This window comes from Athene noctua, chromosome 7 (genome assembly GCF_965140245.1).
Source record: "Athene noctua chromosome 7, bAthNoc1.hap1.1, whole genome shotgun sequence".
Taxonomy (NCBI): domain Eukaryota; kingdom Metazoa; phylum Chordata; class Aves; order Strigiformes; family Strigidae; genus Athene; species Athene noctua.
In genome coordinates this window covers 23,262,027-23,286,066 of record NC_134043.1, presented here as the reverse complement: position 1 = coordinate 23,286,066, position 24,040 = coordinate 23,262,027, and the positions used below count along the sequence as shown (strand labels likewise).

The following is a 24,040-nucleotide window of genomic DNA, read 5'->3' as shown; positions in this document are numbered from 1 at the left end:
CAGGAGCCTGCTCCAGCGCGGGCTTCCCACGGGGTCACAGCCTCCTTCAGTCATCCGCTTGCTCTGGCCTGGGGTCCCCCAGGGGCTGCAGGTGGGTCTCTGCTCCACTGTCACCCTCCATGGGTGCAGGGCACAGCTGCCTCACCGTGGGCTGCTCCACAGCTGCAGGGGAACCTCTGCTCTGGCACCTGGAGCACCTCCTGCCCCTCCTTTTTCAGTGACCTTGGTGTCTGCAGAGTTGTTCCTCTCACAGATTCTTGCTCCTCTGTCCGGCTACAGTTGCACAGGTTTTTTTTTCCCCTTCCTAAATACATTATCACAGAGGCACTACCGCCATCGCTGATGGGCTCGGCCTTGGCCAGCAGTGGGTCCAATTTGGAGCCAGCTGGCATTAGCTCCATCACACAGGGGAAGCTTCTAAGCTTCTGACAGAAGGCACCCCAGTAGTTCCCTCACTACCAAAACCTTGCCATGCAAACCCAATACAGATAGTAAAACAACGTGGTTTTTCGAAAAATTGGATTAAATGATTGGCTTAACCATTTATCTAAAATGATTGTCAAATTTTACTGTACATGTTGGTTATCTGATGGTAGAAGGGGAATTCACATTTATTGGGACTGATGAAAAGGGTAGAATTGGAAGATGAAAAAGATTGGAGTGGAATGTTAATCCTCTATTTCACCAGACCTTTACATTCATGTTTGCTAGCTTTGCTTTTATCATGGTTTTCTTATTAAACATAAACATGTCTAGTACAGCATAAGAGTCCCAGGCTGTGCAGTAGGATTTTGATTATAAATAGTTTCTTATTTCGATGGCTCTTTTTACAACTGTTAAGAACTGAAGATTTAGGACCAAACCTTATGCAGGTGTTTAGCTTATGTTTAGACTTTTACACTACAGTTACTGGGTACTATACCGCTCACTTTCAGGAGTATAGATTTCAAGTTTGTCTTAACCCCCCAAAAATCTAGATTCATTTTTATCTTCCTTATATTTTTGATCCAGCATATAATCTGAGAAGTTTTCTTCTGCGAGCAGATCTGTCTAACGCTAGTTAAATCGTGAATTAAATTCACAACTTCATCTAAGGTTGAATCTGAATTACTGCCGATATTGAAGCTTGCAACATAATGGGGCATCTGCTGTGCTGCTAATAGAAATACTCTATTCTATTCCATTCATATTCTAGGGAAATCCTTTTTTCTGAAGCATGTTGTAGGTGACGTCTCTCATGAGAGTAATTCAGGGGGAATTAACTGTTAATAATCTAAAAATAGTAATGCACTCAAGATCCTTGAAATGGTTACACAGCAGATTCAGAAAGGCAGACATAGTTACATGGTGAACTACACGGTTGCATAATCATAAAATACAGAGGCCAGTTGCACATTGGTGTTTATTATGCAAAACAAAAAATAATAGGATCTGATCTTAAAAGTTTCTTATGTGCAATCTTTTATTTCTTTTTACTGTTAGAACTTAATGAGAAATTGCAATTCCAAACAGAGCTGTACATTCTCAAGTAAGCTTTTCAAGGAAATACAGGAGTGTTCTTCTGAACCACCAGCTCATCTTGCTTCAGGGTTGTTTTCACGTCCTCTTTTCCTCTGTAATATACAAAGGGAAGTAGGATATCTAATTCTTAATATCTTGAATGAGCATATCCCATAGTTCTGACTAAATACATCATTGTGTACTCAGTAGATACACAAATTTTTCATCCTGAAGGTTCCCGTTTTCTTACAGTGTCTAAACAACTCTAATTCTCTCTTTCAGTCTGTATAAGAGTTTCTGGGATACCTATCAAGAAATCCAAGGGCTCTGATTCCCAAGTGGGCATAGCCTGGCTTGGGCTGGGTTCTGCTCCCAGCTGCCCACACCTCGCTTGGTACGCAGACAGCTGAGCTTCTTAGGAATCAACCACTGAACGGCCACATCTTGCAGCTCAGCATTTATGGCATTCTGACGCTGGTGATGAGCTGTGTTCAAATGCTACTCCTGAATTGCAGTGATTCAGCAACTGATTTCCAACTAGCTCAGCCATCTGGGCTGTTGGGGCAGGAGGACATGCAGCTGGCAGCAATACCTTTGTCAGCCATTCCAAGCTACACTGTCTCTCATAAAGTGAAATTCATTCTCTGCCCTGGTGATGCCAGTGACAGGTAGTATTGCTGTAGGGTGGTCTGAGCTAAAGTGACAGCAGGGTGACAAAGTTGCCTATGCCTTGTTTGTCACATGGATGTCCTGTATTTGCCAGTGGATGAGGGGTCCCAGGAGTCTATCTGAAAATGAAAGCTTGCATTTATAAAGCCTTTTATTTCTCAGCTCATTTTTTATGCGTATTGCAAAAAGGTTCCTTTAAGTAGTTATATCCACTACAAAATCTAGGATATGTACAAATGACAGGAAAATCTTGAATTAGTTCAACTGCTATGGTTGAAAACTTGTCCTGTATGGAATACAGCAAGTCTTCCATATATGGCACTTTTTTGAGTGTATTTTGGTTACTGTTATTACAGGTGGATATAATAATTCAGCTCTTTCAAACAAATTGATCTGAAACACAGTGTCTGGTCTGTTCTTAAGGTTACCACTCTGTTGTTCCTTAGACAATTAGACATATCTGAGCCAATGAAAGTGTCCAAAATCTACTTCAGTGGTAGCAGTCTTCCTATGGATTCCTGAAAAAGAGAATGATGGAATTGATTGATGCAGAAATAAGTATACAGTGTTTATCTAGACTACTAAGAAATATTTTTGATGAAGTTTTGTGATTACATTCCTAACTGCCAACTTTGGTTTTAATCAGTGTCTTTATGGTACTCACTTTTCTGAGTAGACAAAATACTGACTTTATTTTACACTTCAGAATTACCTTTGTAGCTTGGCACTGTTATAAAATGAGCTCACTGATAAAAGTTTCACTCATCACTAGAACAGAATATATTCTTTTCACACTCTTGGAGTAATACATTATCTTTTCATCCTATTCTACATTCTCTGTTAAGACAGGACAGCAGAAAGCAAAGTAATTTCATTTTCTTTGATTTACAAGGAACAATCTTTTACTAGACCTTATCCTAAGTGAACCTTATATTACATTATTTAACTGTATTGACAAAATGAAATACATCCCTTCGTGGAAGAGAGACTATCATCCCAGTGAGGTCCAGCTGTTCCTGAAAAAGAAAACAAGCCTGTAATCACTTTTATATGATTTTAAAATTCCTTCTTAAGGAAAATCTAAATTTTTACATAAACTCACTTTGTGTAGATTTGCTGGAAATGGAAATTAGCCTGCTTTCAACTATGTTTACTTTGTTGTCAATTTTTTCATTGTGTAAGATTTTCTTAAAGCCTAGCAGCTGAATATCCTATGGGGATGACAGATAGAGTAATTTTCTGTTTATAAATATTCATGATTTGAAAGCTATAGCATTAATTACATTCATTTACATATCCATCTGAACATACAAGTAAACTGCAAACTTTATGAACACTTATTTAATAATGTAAAAGTGACATTTCCTTCAGAAAGAATTTGATTTTTAACATCCAGTGGTGTATTCATTAAGATTAATGTCTGAATGTAATGACTGGATTTTGATGAGAACTGTGTGGAGCTTAGAAGAAGAAGAAGAACCTTAAAAAAGCTCAAAGGAAGCAGGTGTGCTAAACTAGGAGAAAATTTTTCTGGAGTGAAGAACTAGTCCTGCTTCTAAACCTTATTGGGTTATTATTATTGCATGTGTCTTTTATTTCTATGAATCAAAAGAAATAGATCTGTATTTTAGAATTTATTTTTGTGGTTATTTTGGTTTTATTGTGATTTTTTTTTTTTTTTTTTTAGATAGAAAACTTTAGTGTTTTGAAAATAGTGAGAACATTCTTCAGATTTATTGCTTCTGTTTGCTTGTAAAGGCAGTATATTATGCTTTTTTTATGCTGGTCCACATGTGCAGTTTACAATTTTGGTGCTACCTAGAATTTCTCTGTTCTTCTCTGTTAAGCTGTATTGTTGGGGGAGAAAAATGTCATGTGGAAGGAAATGGTGGTAGTTCTATCTTTTTCTTCTGTGGAAAAACTGTGTAAAATAGAATTCATTTTTTTTACAGGTAATAATCCCATTTTAATTTTAAAGATTTTTATCCTACATTGTGTACATATAGTGTAACATTAGGCAATAAAGGCAGGTTTTTGCACATTATGTCATGTTTATGCAATGTATTAATGTATATGTAATCTTAAAATATATCCCGTGCTGATAGATGATGTCTGTGAGATACTGAATTCCTTTCAAGATACTGAATTTTATTTGAGCCAAAAGGAAGTTACATGCCTTACAAATTCAAAGGCAACATTAATGGAAAGTAGCAAAGTTGGTTTGAGTTTCTGTCTACTTTTTCTTTACCATAGCTGTTTCGGTTATACTAGGAATGTGTAAGGAAGAATATTTTCTGAAAGGAGTATTTGAAAAATGTGCTTCATTCATTAGGTGTAATGGAAGTTATATAGTAATTTCTTTTTCCTCCTTAACATTCCTTAAAGATCCATAAAAGCTACAGATTTTTATCAGATACTTTCTGTAATGTTATAAAAGCCAATTCACAGGTATCTTTGTTTTTCCATGCAGATTTTCAAGCTTTTTTTTCTTTTTCCTTTTCCTCGCACAGCAATCTTTTGGAGAGTTAGGCAGGCCTATCTGGCTCCAGGTAGCTGAGTCAGCTTACAGGTTCACTTTGGGCTCAATTGCTGGAGGTGGGTAATATTTCTGGTTTCTGTTTTCAAGCTCAGGTTTAACACTGTCTTGTCAGACTACTTGGTCCCATCTACAGTGCATTTCTTGGTTATACACGTGAAGAATTGTGGGGTGGAACCACTTCTGGTTGTGCCCTTCCCTTCCTTGCTTTATCACTTCTGTTTTAGTATCCCTCCACAGTCCTCTGAAACTACTCCAGTAACCAATTTCCTTACTGGTAATTCAGATTGGTTGTCTTTGTTCTACACACCTTGTTTTATGTAATAGTGTAAGCTATCCTCCTTGAGACTTTTTTCTAGACTTTCAGTATTGTCCTTTCTTACTTCCAACATACCAGAGATCTTAGCAGCTTATATATTACTTGTGTTTAAATAAATGTTGTAGGAAATCATCATAATTATATACTACACCAACAGTGATGTTGCAGAACTAATATTCTAAATGCTTCCTTATAGCTGTTGGTGCTACTGCAGTATATCCCATAGACCTGGTGAAAACTCGTATGCAGAATCAGCGCTCCTCTGGTTCAGTTGTAGGAGAGTTGATGTATAAAAACAGCTTTGACTGCTTCAAAAAGGTTTTGCGTTTTGAAGGCTTTTTTGGTCTTTACAGAGGTAAGTGAATAAAAAACCAAAAAATCAAGTGAGGGATTTTCTGGTTGTTTTTCTTTCTTTTTTTTTTTTTTTTTTTTTTAATACCTCAACAGCTGTTTTCCTATGGGAAAACCAGAAAACTTGATATCATATACAATTTTGCTTCTGTTTCATAGAGCTCAATATTTACCTTCCCTTGAACACTGTTCATCGTAAACAATTGCTGGGAAAAAAATGGGCATTTTTTTTTGTTGTTACTGATTTGTTCCTTGCTGCTTAGGTTGTTTAAAGTCCTAATTTCTGTGATGCAAGTGTTGTGGACATCATTGTTATCTCACCAATTGAGGATTGTAAATTTGCTGGTGGAAAACATCAGGAGCACATTAGCATCTGAGGAATAAAGATCTATTTTGGTGCAAATATTTTTTTGTTAAGAGACAAAAGACAGTAATTTTGAAATGTACCTGTTAAATTGGATGCTGGATCTTATGCCTCGTACTTTTGCAGGTAGTGGGATTTGTTTTATGATTCTATCCTGTGAACAATTAATTGCATCCCGCTGTTGTATTATATTGCTCTGTTTTACTTTAAAATATCAACAGTGGAACTCATAAAAGTTGTAACTTACAAAAGAAAAAACTTCCTCTAAAATATAGGTTAAGAAAAGCAACTTTTTATCAGCTTTATCAGTTAGACTGAAAGCTATCTTGTATCTACTATTAGTTTAAGAGAAGATTCTGAAAGGGTTTTTATCGCATCAGTAGAGATTTACATAGAGGGTGAATGCTAGCCAGTCCTCTGAAATTAATATTTAGTTAATTCTTTATTTTTAATTGTAATTTCATGCAACAATGAAGCGCACAACTTTCATAAGTATCAGTAAGGTATTTATTTATTAATTGGTACACTTTTTTTTTAGTTGGAAAAAAGTCACTTAACTCTGTGATGTTCACAGCCTTTTTTTCTTCTTTGCAATGTGTTCTGTCAATGAAGACACTGTATGGTGTCCTTTAACGACAGTATCTGAGAAGCTTTTTCATGTGAGAATCTGTGGATTCTGTCTAAAGAGGTTTTTGTGCAGGATTTTGCTATACAAGTGAGTAGAGGGAGGAGTATGTCAGTGAAAATGTTAATGAAATAGCTGTAACCTCTATAAATTGTGCCTTACTGGTAAATTGTTTACCTTTTTTGTTGTTGAATCTTTCACAAAAGCATATAGTCCTTGAATTACATTTATGAGACTATTTCTGTAGTGCTATTCTAGAGTACTGTTTTCTTTCTCTTCCTGCCCTGCCCCCAGGCACATGGTTTTGCATAGCAACTTCTAAAAATAATTTGTTATTTTTGTTTTTGTTTACTAACCTTTCTCAAACACTTTGAAATCAAGGATGATTCCATTGATGAGTTAAAAGCAATGAATTACACTTGAGAAAAAATGTTCTTGTTTGAAAGAATGTCAGTTTGTTAAACTTTTTAATAGTCTGTTTAATAATTGTCTTCAAGATTGTTTAGCATAAGTCCATGTAGTTGTTTTGAAAATGTTACAGTTAATGGTCAGCATTTTACTAAGATCTTGGACTCATGGAATCAGATGCTTTGTGGAAGTGTATTAAACTAAACAACAGAAACATTTATGGAGTTGTCTGTGGGTCTATTACTGGGTTCTTATATTCCTGAGCTGGATTATCCTAACTGTATTGTAATATAAAGGTACAATGTAATTGTTTACTGCAGTTTAAAAAATAGAACTGGAAAGTTCATATTTTAAAATAAAAGCATATATTTTTTTAAACTTTTGAATGCTGGCAGCCAACTTCAGAACTAACGAAGTATCTTCTAAGGTCCCTCACTCGACTATGCACGGTCCCAGGTTCTCGCCAAATGTGTGTTCCCAGAGAGTTCAGCTGCATAAACAAGAGTGGGGGGATTGTCTTGTGGTGTTTTGTCTGGTAGTTTTGGGTTTTTAAAGTGTAGGCACTGCAGTGCTGGATTTTCTTTTCATGGTAGATCAGAGATTCAGGCTGGGAGGGCAGCATTTCTTTTTGTTATTGTCAGCATTTCTTTGTATTTAATAACTACCTTTCCTCAGCATAGTAAGTCTGTAAATCGCACAGAAAGTACTGTGTTGGAAGAAAGCACTACACTGCATATATTAACTGCTGTACTTTCTATTTAGGTGTGTTTGCTCTGAGCTTTCTTTTAAGGAAGTAGTATAAAAATTCTGCAGTCTGAGTACTTTTGGTAATTTTGAACATTTAAAATTAATTTTTAGCCATTATTCTTTTCACTTAACGGATAGTGGAAAACTGTATCGATACAATTTTGTTGCTGTTATCTGATATTTGATATAATTATCATGGGATTTTTTGTTAGTTAACTGGCAAACACTCTTGACAAACTGATATTCCCTAACCATGGAATAGCAATAGGAAATGAAGACTTCTAGTAAGAGTAAACCTTTTATATTTTATAATCTATACATATGCCAAAGTAACTGTGGGGAAAATGGATTTAAAAATAACAGATAACTGTTACAATCTTGTATGTTAGGAAGTTAAGACTGCCATCTACTGATTTTTTTCTTAAACCTATTAGTTCCTAGAAAACTGTATGTGCTTTTGTCAAATGGCAGTTCATTTTGATCGTAACTCTTTTCCAGGAGTAAGGGCCTTTCCAAAATCAGTTTCTGACCACTGATGCTTCCTCTTAGTGAGATAAAAAATCCTCAATAGTAATGGTGTTTAAAGAAGTTCATGCTACCATGTTGGACTGAACAAGAGAAAATCCTTTATATCCTTAGTTGACTGGAGCCTTTAGAAAACTCACATTAGTGAGTCAGGTAGAAGTGAGTTGATAAATTGTCATGGTCATGTGTATAGGTCACAATTACTCTCCTATTTTAAAAAGGAATTGCAAGCTTTATGGGAATATGGTATTAATGGGCTTAAAGTCAAACGAACTCTTATGTAGTAGATATCTCCAAGGTGTATGTTCAGTCCTTATCCTTTTTTTCCTTCTGTGCAGCAACAGCATCAAGCTTGACTTGGTTGTGGAAGGCAGATCTGGTCATCCTCTTCATTACCATATTCAACAGAAATCTTAATATAAAATTGTATTGATATGAATGTACAGTGCTCTAGCAGCATCACATACTTAAATGCCATCCACCTCAAAGGATATCTATCCCATGTGCAGAAAGGCATTTCTGTAGAGCTCTTATAAAATACTAGTTTCTGTATTAGGAAGATAATGTTGCCTTATGATGTCTTTGTTTCTATAGGCTTGTTACCACAGCTGATAGGTGTTGCTCCAGAAAAGGCTATTAAGCTAACTGTACGTATCTTTTTTTCGTTTTTCCTGGCATCCTTTTGTTTGTTAACATACACAGGATTTATTTCCTAAAATGTGTGAAAGATGACCACTTACAAGCACTCTAATATATATGGTTACAGATATACTTGATATATGTTAATAAGTAGGAAAAATAAAATTATGTGTAATGTATTGTATCTTTATTAGGTTAATGACTTTGTCAGAGACAAATTTACTAAGAAAGATGGTTCCATTCCACTCCCTGCAGAGATCCTTGCTGGAGGCTGTGTAAGTATCCTTCTTGTATTGCTCAGAAAAATTGATTCTCAGTCATGTGCAGTATAGTTGGAATGATGGTTAATGGGTATAGTTTGTCAATTTGAACAGAACTATTCTTTTTTTCTCCCACTCACAAGAACTAAAAAAAGTACTTTTTGTGTTTGAAAAGCTTTGCATACTTCTGAGTTGAGTTCTGTTGGGTTTATGTGCACAGATGACTTCTTTTGCCGAGTTTCTAACTTTCAGTTTCGGCAGTGGTTTTAATCACAAAAGGCTAAAGAACGTGTGCCTTTTCTCCCTTTCCATCCTTCTTCTTGGGTCGGTGTTCATGGTTGGTTTGGAAAGATAGAGGTAGACCTTGAGAATGGATTATAGAGATCATGTTTGAGTTTCCTTTGGTGGAGGTGGGGAGGTAGAACAGTTTAGAAAATCTATTTCTTGCTCAAGATTTTAAGAAGGAAAAGAAATACACTCTTCAACTTTGCTATATGTGTAATTTTTCTGTTTGTGAAAAAGGAAAATGAATGGTGTAGTCTTATCATTCAGGTAATAGGTATGAATGAATTTTGTGTTTAAATGACTTTGTACAAAATGTAGCTGCATTACTCCAGACACTAACTACATCCATCATCTAAATACAGTTCAAAAACAAATTGTGTTTTGTTGAAATTGAGGGCTGTGGATCTCTTAGCAATCTGTAAGTGGTTTGAATTGATATTGATGAGAGATTTATTTATTTTATTTTTTTTTTTATTTTGCACATTGGCTAATTTTATTTATGGGTTCCCCAATGGTTGTTAACCCTATAAAATGTTTAAGGCTTGAGTTAGGTTTCTTTTATAGTGGAGAACACTAATAACTTCCAGTTGAGTAGGCTGACAGGCTAGTATAAAACCTCCTCAGCTTACAACAAAACCTGGGGCAAAGAGGTTGTTGACCTCTGCAAACTTTTAATTCAAAGAAGCAGCCCTGAAGGGAGGCTGCTTATAGTTCTGCCTGATTGAATTTGGCAGCCTGGTACATGCTTGAGTCTTCACCTGTCAGTGTACAAAGTTTATTTTCTGAGAAATGTGAGAAAGCAGCTGTGATGTATAGCTAGCAAAAGACTAACCTTTTTCTGGAAAGCTCAGTAACACAGAAAGCATATACAGGTCATTTATAACAGAAGTGAATATAATACATTAGTGTTTTTCGCTGTGGTTAAATTCCTAATTAAAATCAAACATCGATAAAAAGTTTTATTATTTTACATTCTTTTGTACTGAAACGTATAATAATAAATTCAGTCTACATTATAGGCTTTTCCATTTCCTGGTAGGTACTCCTTTTTCAAAATAACTTTATTGTCTTACTGTAGTGAACATGCAAAAATTGGGGAGAAATCTGAGTTTCAGATAAGTTTTCAGAAATGTTGATGTTTCTGTGAAGATGAGCAGATTAGTAATCTGTCCAAACACAACCTTTTCTTTTAGCTGACTATTTTAGCTGATACTCTCATCTCCCTTCTCAAGGCAATACTTATCTCACTCAATTTGGGAGAATTTTAAATAAAGTTGGCTTTTGTAGGAGAGGAGTTGGCCACAGTTCAGCAGGCTCAGGAATGTTAATTTCTTTGTAGCCTCCTTTGGATCATCTGACTTTTCTGTCTGTATTGCTGCTTACTTCCATTTTAGCAATTTCACTTCTTCCTAAATACCAGAATCTTTATTAGCAAGCCTATAAAGTTTATTCTAAAAGTCTGAAAGTATCAGTTGACTAAAGCAGTAGCAAGTTGATGCGTTAGTCTTTCTCATCCTCAGTCCTTCTCATCTTCATTGTGACAGCTCTTTTCTTTGTTAACTTGCTGAGAAATAGTGTTGATCTTCACACTTCTGGTGTTCCTTGTATACTGTTTTTTTACAAAATATTATGAGACATAACCAACGGCTACATCTGAGGAAGTACAAGTAAGCTTAGTCCATTTCTGTGTGTAAGGGCATGCAAGACTTCCTGTTTCGGTGATGCTATCTTCTTTGGTTTTCCTTTATTCTATTCCTTTGCTCTCTTTCATGACAAAATGGTGGGTTACTGTGGGAGTCTTGGTTTTATATATGCCAAAATTATTTTTGACATCTGGATTTGGGTAACTTGGGGTTTTTTTGTGACTTTTCTTTATTGTTTGATACTTAAGTATTTTGCTAATAATGGACTATAAATATAGGCTAAATTCAAAACATGCTTTTCACCTTGTAACATCAGAAGAAACAGCATTATGCCTGCATGTGTTCTCAGAGATGTACCTATTACTATCCCTGACTATCACTTGCCTGTGTTTAGTGTTGAACCTCCTGATTAACAGGAATAATGCACTTTTTCATCATTTCTGATATGGAACTGGTAGTGGATGAGCAAGCCATATTTTCAGGCATTCTGTAGCGTTTTCACCAGAGGCCTTCCTGACCTTTGAAGGCCCACCCTTGTGAGCTGTACAAAAGCACATTGTGCATGCCACAGTCCTCAACCAGGAACAAAAAAAATTCTTGTGAGGAAGTGGAGGCAGCTTGGGAAGGGCTCCAGCAGACCTAGCAAATTCTCCTCTCTGGATGGCAGTGCCATGTCAAAGCCTATGTATGGTGTTACAGTCTTCTAAGACCCACACATGAGGACAGGTGAAACCTTTGACATTAAGACAGAGTGATTCAAGAGAACCTGTGTGGGCTGTTCAGTATCCTCAGCTCTGGAGTGTCTGCAGGAAGTGTTATACCGTACAGCATAAGGGCTACCCACAGGCATGTGCCTCCTCCAGAAACAGTAACTGCAAGAGACTGGATCTCTTTGGCCAAAATCTTACTTCTCAGGCTCCAGTTATTCTCAGCTCCTGTAAGGTTATGGAATAAACTCCCGTTCCCAGGAAGAGGAAATGTCTTAATTCTCATAGCCATTAACAAAGACATCTGCCCATACAGTGGCCTGTTTATATGGTCAGCTGCCTGTCTGTTGTCTTCCCTTCCTTACTGCAGGGCAGGGACCTCCCGCAGGCAGCCGTGCCCTGTGCTCCTTGAAACCTACCTGCTAGCCGCTGGGCAATGTAAATGTCATTGGGAAGTGTAGGGTCTGCTCTGTCAGAACCCAAATATTCCCAGCTGCTCCCAAGCTGGAGCTGTATTTGAAATCTGCAGAACAGCTACGTGGGGCAGCTCAGTTACAGCGGTCAGGTCATACCTGTCAATGAAAGGGCTCTGGTCCCTGATGGATGAAACTGATATCCCATCTGCCTACCTTCCCAAGAGTACGCTGGTTCGTTAATCAGCAGCAGCACTATCTGCACTTACGCATGTTCAGAGCAAACAATTTCTTTCCCTACTGTTACTGTAATTAATTGAATTACATTTCATTGTAATTCAGTGATTAGCCTGCATTCCTGCCTTTGGAGTTTTCAGCTACCATTAGCTTTGAGTTGCAGGGGGACTGAGTGAGGCTTCGACAATGCTTTCCTGTATCCCGACAGCAGCTGGGGAAGCAGAGCGCGCATACCTGATACGGACAGTGCTTCTCAAAGGGACTTACACTCATGGCGCATGTGAGTACATGGTGAAGGGCAAGGTGCTGTAGGGCAACTGTTCATCCTCAGTTGGGAAGTGATGTTGAAGGAGACATCTAATGCTGTGTAAATGATTCGTAACTACTGTTGCAGAAGACAAGGATGCTGTGATTTTAAGCTGTAATTCCTATGAGTTACACAGGGAAAAAATGGATTCTTCCCATCAGTGCAGTGTGCTTGGTACTTAGCATTTTGAGTGAATGAATCCTGTTTGATCAGAAAGGTGTTTCTGATTCATGCTGCAGGGAGGAAGAGGTTGTGGGGTGCCAGACAGAAAGGGTCTAAGAACCCTTCTTGGAGGTGTAGGCAATGCATCTGTTGATGATTATGGGGTGGGGGGGGAGTGGGGGGTGGGGTGTGGTGTTTGCACATACATGCACATAGGAGTCCAAACTTACCGCTGATTTAAAAGCTCATATAATTAAACAACAAATGTAACATTTAGTCTAAATATTTTGCTGCATTTGTAAGAATAATTTTCACATGTATTTAAACATGCACACAAACGTGTCTGTAGGCTTATCAGGCAAATAGGAATTTATCAAATATTTATTTTTTGAAAAATAATTTAAAATTGTACTGTTTTTATTTAACAAACACAAAAATAGAGAATTATAGATGACAGTACTTTTCCTTCAAAATCTTGAAGATACTCTACTTCTTTTCATATACTTTAAACAGATAAGGTTAGAAGCAGAATTACACTTTACTGCTTTATCTTGATCTCGGCTGCAGACATTTAAAGTTAGGGAGAAATTTATTCTTTCATAAAAGAGACAGTAAACCTACTGTAGGTGCATGAACAATGACAGCTTTGCCTTGAGAAAGAATTTCAAGTTCTTTTTAAACTAGACTGTTTTAAGTAATATCTTATTTTAGCTGCTTGTATGGGACATAGTTGAGGTCCAGGATGTGGTGGCTTCAGAAAGGAAGGAAGGAAGGGCTTGAAATAGGCCTCTCCCCCTTTGTAGCATATGCCTCTCGGGTGGAATTGGAAAGGGCAAGAGGTCTCATGTTGCAGGGTCATTTGTGTATTTCCTTCAGCCTTTGGCATGTCATGGGGCGTTTGCTGTGGGATCTCAAACTACATCTTTTCTCTCATAACCTTTGCTGTCAGATTTAGTTCCTTTATTTACTCCTTGTAGAGTTATTTTACATGACATTAAGGTTAAGTAGAAGCTTTTATTACTGGTATTTTTGATGTGTATGAATAAACTCCATTCAGAAACAAATTTGTCAACCTTTTTTAAAGTGTCTGTTGTAATTTATGTGTGAGGTTTTTTGGGGTAAATCTAGATTTAGCACACCTTCTCCAAAAGAAATCCAAGGACTGCAATATATACTTCTGTGTATGTGTAATATCCATGTGCACGTGTATTTAGCATGCATAGCTGACAGCTGAAGTAAGATATTTTGAAAGAGAATGATGATGATTGCCAATGACTTGTACAGAAGCATGGAGATTTGTATTGACCCTGCACACTGCCAGTTTGTTGGGTTTTTCTTTTTTTTTTTTTTAAAGATCCTTTGTGTCATTCTCCTCTGCACCCTCTTCTGGGGAGTGCTTTCTCTCTGCTCCCCACTCTGCTTCACACTTTCTTCCTCAGATAGATAGGCAACCATTTACTTGAAAAACTGAAGCAAACAAAAAACAAATGCATTAATTTAAAAAAAACCACAATGAAAATGTGAGTTTACTTGTGTTACATTGTTCTGTATTAAAGCCAATGCTTGTCTTATCTGTACTTGTGACATGTCCAAGGACTCAACACATTCATGCAACTCCAGTGAATTCAGTGGTCCTCTTCATGTGAATTAGATCACTGATGTGCGGAAAAGTTTGCCTAGCTCCAGGTATAATAGTATTAAAAGTCAAGACTTGCACAGAAGTACATAATGCTAATATGGAGTATTTAACTGGGTATCTCGACAGCTACAGCTCTATTTGAGAAAGTTGCCTGTTGAGAAGTTTGTCAACACTCTGAATACTCAATGTTCAAAGTGTTAATGTAATTAAAGAGCTTTTCAAATGCTTTTCTACTGATAATATAAGCATATGTTAGGGTTTTCCTTTTATTTTGCTTGATAACCCTATAACCAAGTCATATTTTATTATTAATATTGCCATAATATATAATTATTAACTGTAATACAATTGGTAACATTGTATATATAATTAATATTGCTACTAAGTTATTAAAATGTGTTGTTTAGAGTCTTCTCATTTCTGTATCAGAAGAGGGCTGTTGCTGATTTTAACAGAAAGGTAGGGAGTTGTGCATCTAGGATAGGAGAATGTTAATTGGAGGAAGATTGAATTCAGGATAGAAAATAGAAATGTTTACAAATTGCCCTATTTGTGTTTCTGTGGTGGGTGTTAGGCAAATAGGAAGAGTTATTTTGGCTGCTCTGCAGGATGTGCTAATTTATAACGTTAAAAATAAAAAGTGGAATTTCACATATATATGTAAACAAAGAATGCATATTTAATAGGCAGGTAGCTGGTAATTGTCTAGAAGGAGTGAATTTCTAGCTTAGAGTCTAAATTTAAAGTTACTTGAATTTTTTGTGTGGTGCATTGTATTATGTAGCAAGAGCATTCTGCTTAATGTTTTATCTACAAAAATTATTTTTAAAAATTATTTAGGGAAATTATAAACATTTGAAATTGATTTGCTGTTTAATGCAATATGAACAAAAAAAATGGTTATTGTTTAACAGAACTTGCCAGATGCGTATTTTATAAAATTTAAATTGGGACTTTGCCTAGCAGGACAGCCATGTCATCTTGCATGCTTAGGTGTGTATGAACTGGTAAGCAAAAGGTGAGATGAGAAGAGAGTGTCAAGAATGGCTTTGGACATGAGTGGTGTCAGGTAACTGAGTAAACACAATGCAGTAAGTCCAAGGAACACAGAAGATGGGATCAGTTTGGCTGGTCTGGGAGTTTTAGTGATCTTTGTGATGGTCGCAACAAATGTCCACAAAAATGTAGGCTTTGATTTTCTTTCAGAGAGGTGAAGAAGTGAGGGAATAAAACAAAGATTAAAAACCTAGGCTGATTATATGAGTGGGAAGCGTTAAAGGCAGTAACTACTACAGTGGAGATAATTAATCAAAAGTAGGGGTTGATCTCCTACTGTTTGGGTCAAGATGTTTTAGTAAAGCTGTAACAGTGATGGTTTTAAATGTCAATATTGAGTGAAGTAATAAATGGGACTTGCAGTAAATGGATGGCAGTGTGCTCGGTGAAGGTTCAGTGAAGTGTTGGTTGCTTGGTCAGTGAAGATTTTGGTGCTTCCTTCCTCCCATCCCGTAGATACTACCGAAGCGCTTGGTCACTCTTGGTAAGAGCTGTTGAAGTTTGCATTGCTCTTTCGTCTCAAGTGTAGAATAATTCAAGTTACCAACTTCTAAGACATGCTTTGGGGCTAATCTCAAATTTGTTCTGCCTGCTGCTGGAGAGAGGAAGATGGTGCTATAGGCAGAAAGGATTAGTGCTTCTTAGTGCTGAACCAGCTGGCAGAGCACACCACGCATGGTGTCCAGGAGGTGTTGTAGCAGACTATTGATTTCGCTACATACACACACAACCCCCATCACAAAGAGAGTTTATTTCCTGGGCAATTTAGAAGTGGAAAAAAGCTTTAATTTCAGATGTTCTCCATCTTTTTCCTTCACTAAAATTTGATGGGTTGGAGGAATAGATCAGAATTAAGAGGAGCTTCTAGGTTGTGGAATAGATGCTTTTTAAAGTTGGCTGTATTCAAGTGGTTACATGCCATAAATTTTAAGGAAGTGGTTTTAATTTTTAAATGAAAAAAGGTGGCGTGGGAAGAGGGGGAAAAAAAAAGCTCAGTAAAATTTAGCTGTTTTGTGATGAACCACACACTTTTCTCCAGAAGTGAGTGGTAGTACCTACAGCAAACCAGGGAGAAATCTAAACATGTCAGTTTAAAGAGGTTTACATGCTTCTGAAACTGAATGTCAGACTGAATCTGTCAAATTGGAAACACAGTTCTTTGAAAGTCTTTGGTTAAAGCCCAGAATCTGAAGCAGCTCTGTAACACTGTTGCTAGGAAGTTTGCAAGATAGTCCTTCAGCACTGCTATCAGAATATTTCCTGCATGTAATATCTGTCATGCTCAGCTCAGAGAAAGGTACAACTCCTGTTTCTATCTAATATCATATTTTGAAATGTTACTCTTTGTATTTAAATATTTTGTTTCCACTTAAGACAATTAAAGGCAGCTACAAAACTACAAACACCTTTTCTAATAATTTAAATTACACCATTAAATGCAAATTTACCTTTTAAACAGCATCACCACTAAATGCAAATAACATGTCTACACATTAGTGATGGATTATTATTGAATAAACACAAGGTCTTCTTTGTATGTGTTTGATGCTCTAGTAGCACAAGTCTAATGATTATTTTAATTTAGTATTTTGTATAATATCTGATAGGCTTTTAAACACAGTCATGACTTCCAGAAAGTGATGTCAAGGAGAAAAGCAGAGACAAACTGCATTAATCCACCTCTGTGAACTATAAACATAAATGTAAAAATTTAATTCGTACAAACCCATGATTTCTGTTTTGGGGCTTTTAACTTCCAGACAGGTGCTTTATTAAACATCTCTCATATTTTTACGTGAGAATATCAGCCAATGCAGTGAGAAGTGAAGGCACTCAGCACCTTGCAAAAGTCAACCTGTCACTACATGCTCCAGTAACGCAATTTTCTTTCTTTTTCTTTGGATTTGCAGGCAGGAGCTTCCCAGGTCATCTTCACTAATCCTCTGGAGATTGTAAAAATTCGGTTGCAGGTAGCAGGAGAAATTACTACAGGACCCAGAGTCAGTGCCCTTTCTGTTATAAAAGATTTAGGCCTTCTTGGTCTGTATAAGGTATGTGTTTCTGCTTTGTGTGGCTTTGTCATTTTATGTTTGATGCTAAACTTTTACATTGTTGAAACAAAACCTGTTAAAAACAAAGACATCTTTTGAATTTAAAACCAATCTCTTCCTGCAGGGCAGCCCCACAGCGGAAAACTGAAGAAAACCCACTTCTATATTAATGGCAGTGGGATACAAAAAAATACTCTCCCATTCTATCCTTTGGGCTTTTATGCCAAGCTACAGGGAGTCCTGTATTGCAGACCTGCTGGTTTCTAGCACTGATCATTTCATTTGGTGGGGTTTTGTGAAAAGTTTCTTTAGCTTTCCCTGTGTATTTTTCTTACATTTATTTTGAATCTGTTATCTCTATTGTTATCTTTGCAGCAGGTTATTCTCTTTGTCTTAATAATTTGATGGCAGTGAAACCGTAGTGGAGTTTAGTAGGATTCAGATTTTTAAGAAGTTAAGTGGTGGGATTTGTCAATAACAAATTCCACTAAAAAAAAGCCCATACTGTACTGTACTTCAGTAGAACGCCAGTCAACAGATGCCTTCCCTGCAGGTATACTTACTACCATCATTACAGATCAGATGTAATGGAGCAGAAGCTATTAGTTTTCTTAAACAAGGAAGAGTATTTCTTCCTGTATCTTCTGCCAGTGCAAGGGGTAATACGTAAATTCAGCAGTTACAGTAGCTGCACTTAGAAAACACTGTTTTACGTGATTTGTCCATAGACCTGCAATAATACTATAAAAATGTGGAGATATACTTTTAGAGCTGAAGATTTTGTATGAATTCAGTAGATGAGATTCATGACCTTATTTTCTCAAAATCACAGGTATTTGGTACATGGGACAAAATTACCATTTCTGTTTGCAATAATTAAGCAATTGAGCTTACTAAAAATTCTGTTCTTTAGAATTGCATTATCATTGGTGAATAGCTGTAAGCACTCATTTTAGAGCATAAAGTATCTGTGTGAAAATAAGTGAAGGAATGAGCTTATCAGGTCTTTTGCTTAAGCCATGTAGGGTTTGTAACGTGTGCTGTCTGTTAATACACCTGCTGGGTGACTGGCCTCAGGAGGGTCCAGTGTGTGGAGGCTGCTGGCTTGGAGCGTACCAGTTGGGTGTTTAGACAAGGATGGTGTTTTTCAACAGTCCTCACAGATTCTTTAGTAGTGCTTTTGTGTTTGGTGGAAACAGTGGCATGCAAGGACTTACCTTGCTCCTGCCATGGTTGTGGGTTGTTGTCAGCAAGACATAAAGAGGTATTTATCCTGGGTACTGATGTCAGGATTGATGTCATGTACTGCTTACTGAAATTAGACATGAACCCTGAATCTTCCTCATTCTAGAAACTTACTTTAGATGTTCTTTATTCTTTTTTCAAGTTCAACCCTACATCTTCTGTTCTGTGAGACATTTTCTTTTCCGCGTTATTTACCTGGGAGGCCAAAAGAGTTGGTACTTCCTGGGCTCAGGCTGCTTGCTGGATGTCAATTTTAACCTTATTTACAGAATTTATTTGTATTATGTCTCTTTTCTGTGTGACAGGGTGCCAAAGCATGTTTCCTCAGAGACATTCCCTTTTCTGCAATCTACTTTCCTGTTTATGCTCATAGTAAACTGATGCTTGCTGATGAAAATGGCCATGTGGGAGGGCTTAATCTCCTTATAGCTGGAGCCATCGCAGGTAATTTCACAGAATGTTTTCTAGAAGTAATTCTTTTTTTCTTTTAGTAATATTTAATATTCATTCAGTAGCCCCATATAAAGGAAGGGTACTGTACCATTGTATCTGATTTAATCTAAATTTGATCACTGTTATCCTTAGTGGGAGGCGATGTAATTTTGATGAGAGCTAATTACATTTGCATAATGTGGATAAACAGCGTAATGCAGCTCAGCAACTTGTAGTCAAATTTGATCTGTCTGTCTCAATGGGGTTTTACTTGTTACTGTGCTCTCAGAGTTGAAGGCTAATTTGAATCTTTGATGAACATAAAATGAGAGATCATAAGAGCCAAGAAGAAAATAACTTACCTAGTTTTGGATTCCCGAATAACTGAGAAGAAACTTTGTTCAAATGTAATTGCTAAAAATAGGGCATTAGTTAGTAAAGAAGCTGAAATTAAAGTACCATACTCTGAAATTTAAAATATTTTAAGGTTTCTCAAAAATGTTTACTATAATGAGAATACGCAGCTGTGATAAAAAGTTATTCTGGCTAAACAGTAAGTGGTATAAAAATACTACATGGAGGAACTGTAGTGGTGGATATTGAAAAATGTGGATACAGATGGCCAGATTTTGCACAGCCAAGATTAGATCACTAGGATGAAAACCACGTATCTGCAGCCCGTCAATTGTGAATGTTCGGTCTTGGAATCTGTGCAGTTTAGAAACATCAGTGGGCTGAACAGACCTTTCATTACTTGTTACGGTCGTAAGGAATCACTATACATCAGTCATGACCCATCTGTGTGTGAAGAGCCGTTTCCCACATTTGACTTGATACAGGGCTTGGCTGCACCTGCTCTTTGCCAGTTGGTATGTTCCTTGTGCTGGAGGGAAGGGAGAGACTAGCTAGGAAACTATGGATTTGTAGCTCTGTTTATTCTCAAGTAATGCAGAGCTGCCAGAAATGGAAAATTAGCTAGCTTACTGTACTCATAGGAGCACATGTAAATATCATTATTTAACTTGTATCTCATATAAAGACTCACTGTTTTTACTTTAGATTGCAAACTTCACAGCTTCTCTTCATTTGATTAGTGTTTCTGGGTCACTCATACTAAATGATGAACCCCGTTAAAAATGTGTGTAAATCATGGGAGGCCTATTTTTATAGCACGTACAAGAATCTGCCTTTCTGAATTACAGATTTCAAATGTGCGATTGCTCTATCCATTCCTGTTACACATGCGCAGCAGGCAAGAATATTCTGAACATATCTGCCTGTAAAGGAAAATCTGCATATGGTTGCTATTAGTGTATGCTTGTAGGCTTAACCACATTGCTTCTGTTTTTCTTTAAAACCTCCTGAATTATCAGTGACACTTCAGAGTTTATGATCACCTATGAAAATTAGTGACTTGTTAAATTTTTAATTAAATATTAACCAATTGTAAATGTTTACTGGAAGTCAAAATAAATGTCAAAATACTAAATCAGGAGATGATGGTTCCTCTTTTTAAGAGGATGACATTTTTACAGTATTCAGAAGTATTCAGAAATATCTCAGATGACACAGTTATATACTGTGGAGTACATTTCTGAAAACTTTCTCCTTTCCTTTGACTAGAAAGCTGAGAGTGGTGCCTTGGAAGTGGAGATTTGTTCTTCCATCACTGTTGGCTAGTATCACGCTGTTGGCCCTAAGCAGACTTGTAAAACACCTTCACTGTCCTCAGTCTTTTTATGGCTTGCCTGTTGAAGTAAGCAGCATCTATTCACCTACACAACAGTCCAAACAACAGCACAGACCTCTTGCTGTAGTAGTTTTCTTATTAACACCTTTAACAAATGGCTGTGTAGGATTCCAGTTCCCAAATCAAATCATCTATGTAATTTGCAAAATATGTTGAAGAGTATTAGCAAATACAATAAGGCTGCACAACTAATTTTTGTCATGGATATCTATTATTACATATATAGCATTTGTGTGAATTTAAAGATGCCTCTTAACTTTGTGAAACTACTGACAGACTATTAGAAGATGTTGAGAGCATTGCTGTTGATAATTTATTATTTTCTTTACTATCAGTTGTAGCCTTTAAATTTAGAAGAAACTCAAATTAACTATACCAAGCACAACAGTTTGTATTAGCATCAAGTGTAAGAACTTGCATTTTTAGTAATGTCTAATCCTTGCAAAAAATATTAAAGTTTTCAGTTGTATTTTTCAGTTAGAAGTGTTTCATCTTTTACAAGATTCTTTGTGCAAATTAAATGTCGTTTTCTTCTAAAAGGTGTGCCTGCTGCTTCTTTGGTAACCCCTGCTGATGTCATCAAGACAAGACTGCAAGTGGCAGCTCGCGCTGGTCAGACAACATACAGTGGAGTTATTGACTGCTTTGGAAAGATTTTAAGGGAAGAAGGCCCTTCGGCTTTTTGGAAGGGAGCTGCAGGTGAGAAGTGCGCTCTGAATAATAAAGCTGACCCCAAATCTGCAACTTAGTACGTGCTTTGTTAAGGACTCAAATTAGAGCAGTATTTACAAGGTCTGATTCTGAAAAACTTCTGTGTTAAAAATTTTTAGCTTCTCTCATGAGAAATTTTTCTTTGTTTGACACTGATTTGTAATATTTAACAGCTCGTGTGTTCAGATCTTCACCCCAGTTTGGTGTTACTTTGGTCACTTACGAACTTCTGCAGAGATGGCTTTATGTAGATTTCGGAGGCCTGTAAGTCAAATATTTGCTTTTTAGCTTGCACAAAAAACCTACCAAGTTAAAAAAAAATCTTACTTTTTTTCATGCATGGGACCAGTTAAACTTCGGTGACTTTGAGCACCTGTACTTAAAATTGCAGTATGCCAAAAAAAAAAGAAAAAAAATCCCCCATCCTTATAATTAAAAGTTGCACGCTACTTCTAAACAGATGAGGACATAAAGAGCCATTTCATATTTATTTTAATACACTACATAAAATTTGTATTTCCATTGTAGCAAGAGATATTGTCCATTTTTCCTGTGTCACTGGAAATTAAAAAGAATTTACAAAGCTATCAGTAAAAATGTAACTCACTTTTGGCCTTGATTTCCCATTAAGTAGTGATCTGAACTCAGAAGTGAATTAAGGTCAGCTTTAACAGTCTTCCATACTCAAAGCCTTAAGTATTTAATCTAGATTTTGTAAAGTTATTCAGGCTTACGAAACCACTTCAAATAAAGGAAAGGCTTTTTTTCCTTTTTTTTTCTTCAAACAGCAAACCTTCTGGATCAGAACCTACCCCAAAACCTCGAATTTCAGATCTTCCTCCTGTTAACCCTGAGCACATAGGTGGATACAGACTTGCTACAGCTACGTTTGCTGGTATAGAAAATAAATTTGGTTTGTATCTTCCAAAATTTCGATCTCCTGGCATCACCTCAGCTCAACCAAAAGTAGCAGCTGAATCCTGAAAATGTTTTGGTCTAACAAAGTGATGCAGTGGAAAAAGTTCACAAGAGTAGTACTGTATTTTTCCAAGTCAGTTGCATGTTGTTCTAGCTGAACTGAGCTTGCAAATCTAATTACTCCTTTCTAATATTAATATATACCTGCATTTATTGTTTATTTGCACACAAGGAACGGATTGAAGCTGTGGTTCTATGCCTTGTTTTAACCAGTGGCATGAATCTGTAGCCTAGACTTTGCCTTGCACAGCTTGCATTCAATGTTACTGTACATATTGTACATCTCTGTACAGAGACATCATGGCATCAGATGTTTATATAATGGGTAGTGCAGCTCAAAATAGTTGGAAATGTACAGAATGTTTTGAAGCGTTTTGGTAACAATCGTGACAATAAAATATTTAAAAAGATTTAAGTCAGTTCACTTTTGTGTTTTTATAAATGTTGTCCAGTGTGGTATTTTTTTCCCTCCACAGATTACAGATTAACATATACATATTAGATATACCCATTAATGATTGTACAGTAGGGGAGAGCCTCTGAAGGAATGCATTTTGCTGCTAGTTACAGCAAAGGTATTAAAATGCAATGTGCATTAAAATGCAAAACTGATTGTTTATACTTTGAGTGGAACGCTAAGTAAAAGGAGAAGACAGAGGAAAGGCTTTAACTATTTCTGGCTTAACGTCTGCCACAAGTTTATCTGGTATAATTTTTAAATGCAAAAATGTCAGAGAAAATAGGGGTGTCTAGATTTCTGCAATCCTAGAGGAAAAGTACTTACACTACCCAGACAGCTAGAGGAGAGATGGGTGGGTTTCCAGCCTTGCATACTGAATTATGACAGCCTCCAATGTTTAGTTTTACATGGGGTTATTTTTCAGGGTTAAACATCCTGGAGTAAAGTGTATCCCAGCACTATAAACTGATTTGAGGTTCTTGCTCAGGTGACAGCAGGGTAATATGAAAAGTTTTAGTCAGCTTATGAAGACATGACTGCTTAAAAACTGAACACTACAAACAGACAAGCCAGCCTTCAGTTCTAACCTCTAGGGAAGATGCAAAATCTTTTGGTGCTGAATAATACTTAGTGAGGTAGATGTTGCAGCACATCGAGCCAGGGAGTTTGATCATTGTTCTGCAACATATATATGTGTGTGTGTGTGTATATATATATGTATGTGTGTATATATATAAAAAAAACCCTTAGAAGGCTGCCTGTCTATTAGGCGTTTTTTTCTGTTTAAAGAATTACCTGTTCTGTGCTGTTTTCCAGAGACAGGCTTCCCAGGAACTTTCTCCCATATTTATGTATTTTGTTTTGCGCTTTTCTAAATAGATACAAAAATGGTAGGTACCCACTGGCATTTAATCTTAGCCACAGCTTGTTGACTGGTTTGATCAAGGCCTTAGGAGACTTCACAGTGTAAGATAGCATTTGTATTTCTTACAGCTCCAAAACTGGACAGTGTGGCTCCTAG

General features: G+C 36.8%; 1 protein-coding gene across 2 annotated transcripts in view; it reads left to right on the top strand.

Annotated features, from left to right (window-relative positions):
* Positions 1-22,974, top strand: part of SLC25A12 (solute carrier family 25 member 12) — a 50,009-nt gene extending 27,035 nt beyond the window's left edge. For both annotated transcript variants that reach the window (XM_074911349.1, XM_074911348.1), the window contains exons 10-18: positions 4,680-4,764; positions 5,221-5,379; positions 8,639-8,691; positions 8,878-8,958; positions 17,303-17,443; positions 18,994-19,132; positions 21,411-21,569; positions 21,755-21,845; positions 22,370-22,974. In XM_074911349.1, coding sequence (XP_074767450.1) covers positions 4,680-4,764; positions 5,221-5,379; positions 8,639-8,691; positions 8,878-8,958; positions 17,303-17,443; positions 18,994-19,132; positions 21,411-21,569; positions 21,755-21,845; positions 22,370-22,565 — 1,104 coding nt within the window. In that variant the 3' untranslated portion in view covers positions 22,566-22,974. The remainder of the gene's footprint in view (positions 1-4,679; positions 4,765-5,220; positions 5,380-8,638; positions 8,692-8,877; positions 8,959-17,302; positions 17,444-18,993; positions 19,133-21,410; positions 21,570-21,754; positions 21,846-22,369) is intronic.
* The last annotated feature ends 1,066 nt before the right edge of the window (positions 22,975-24,040 follow it).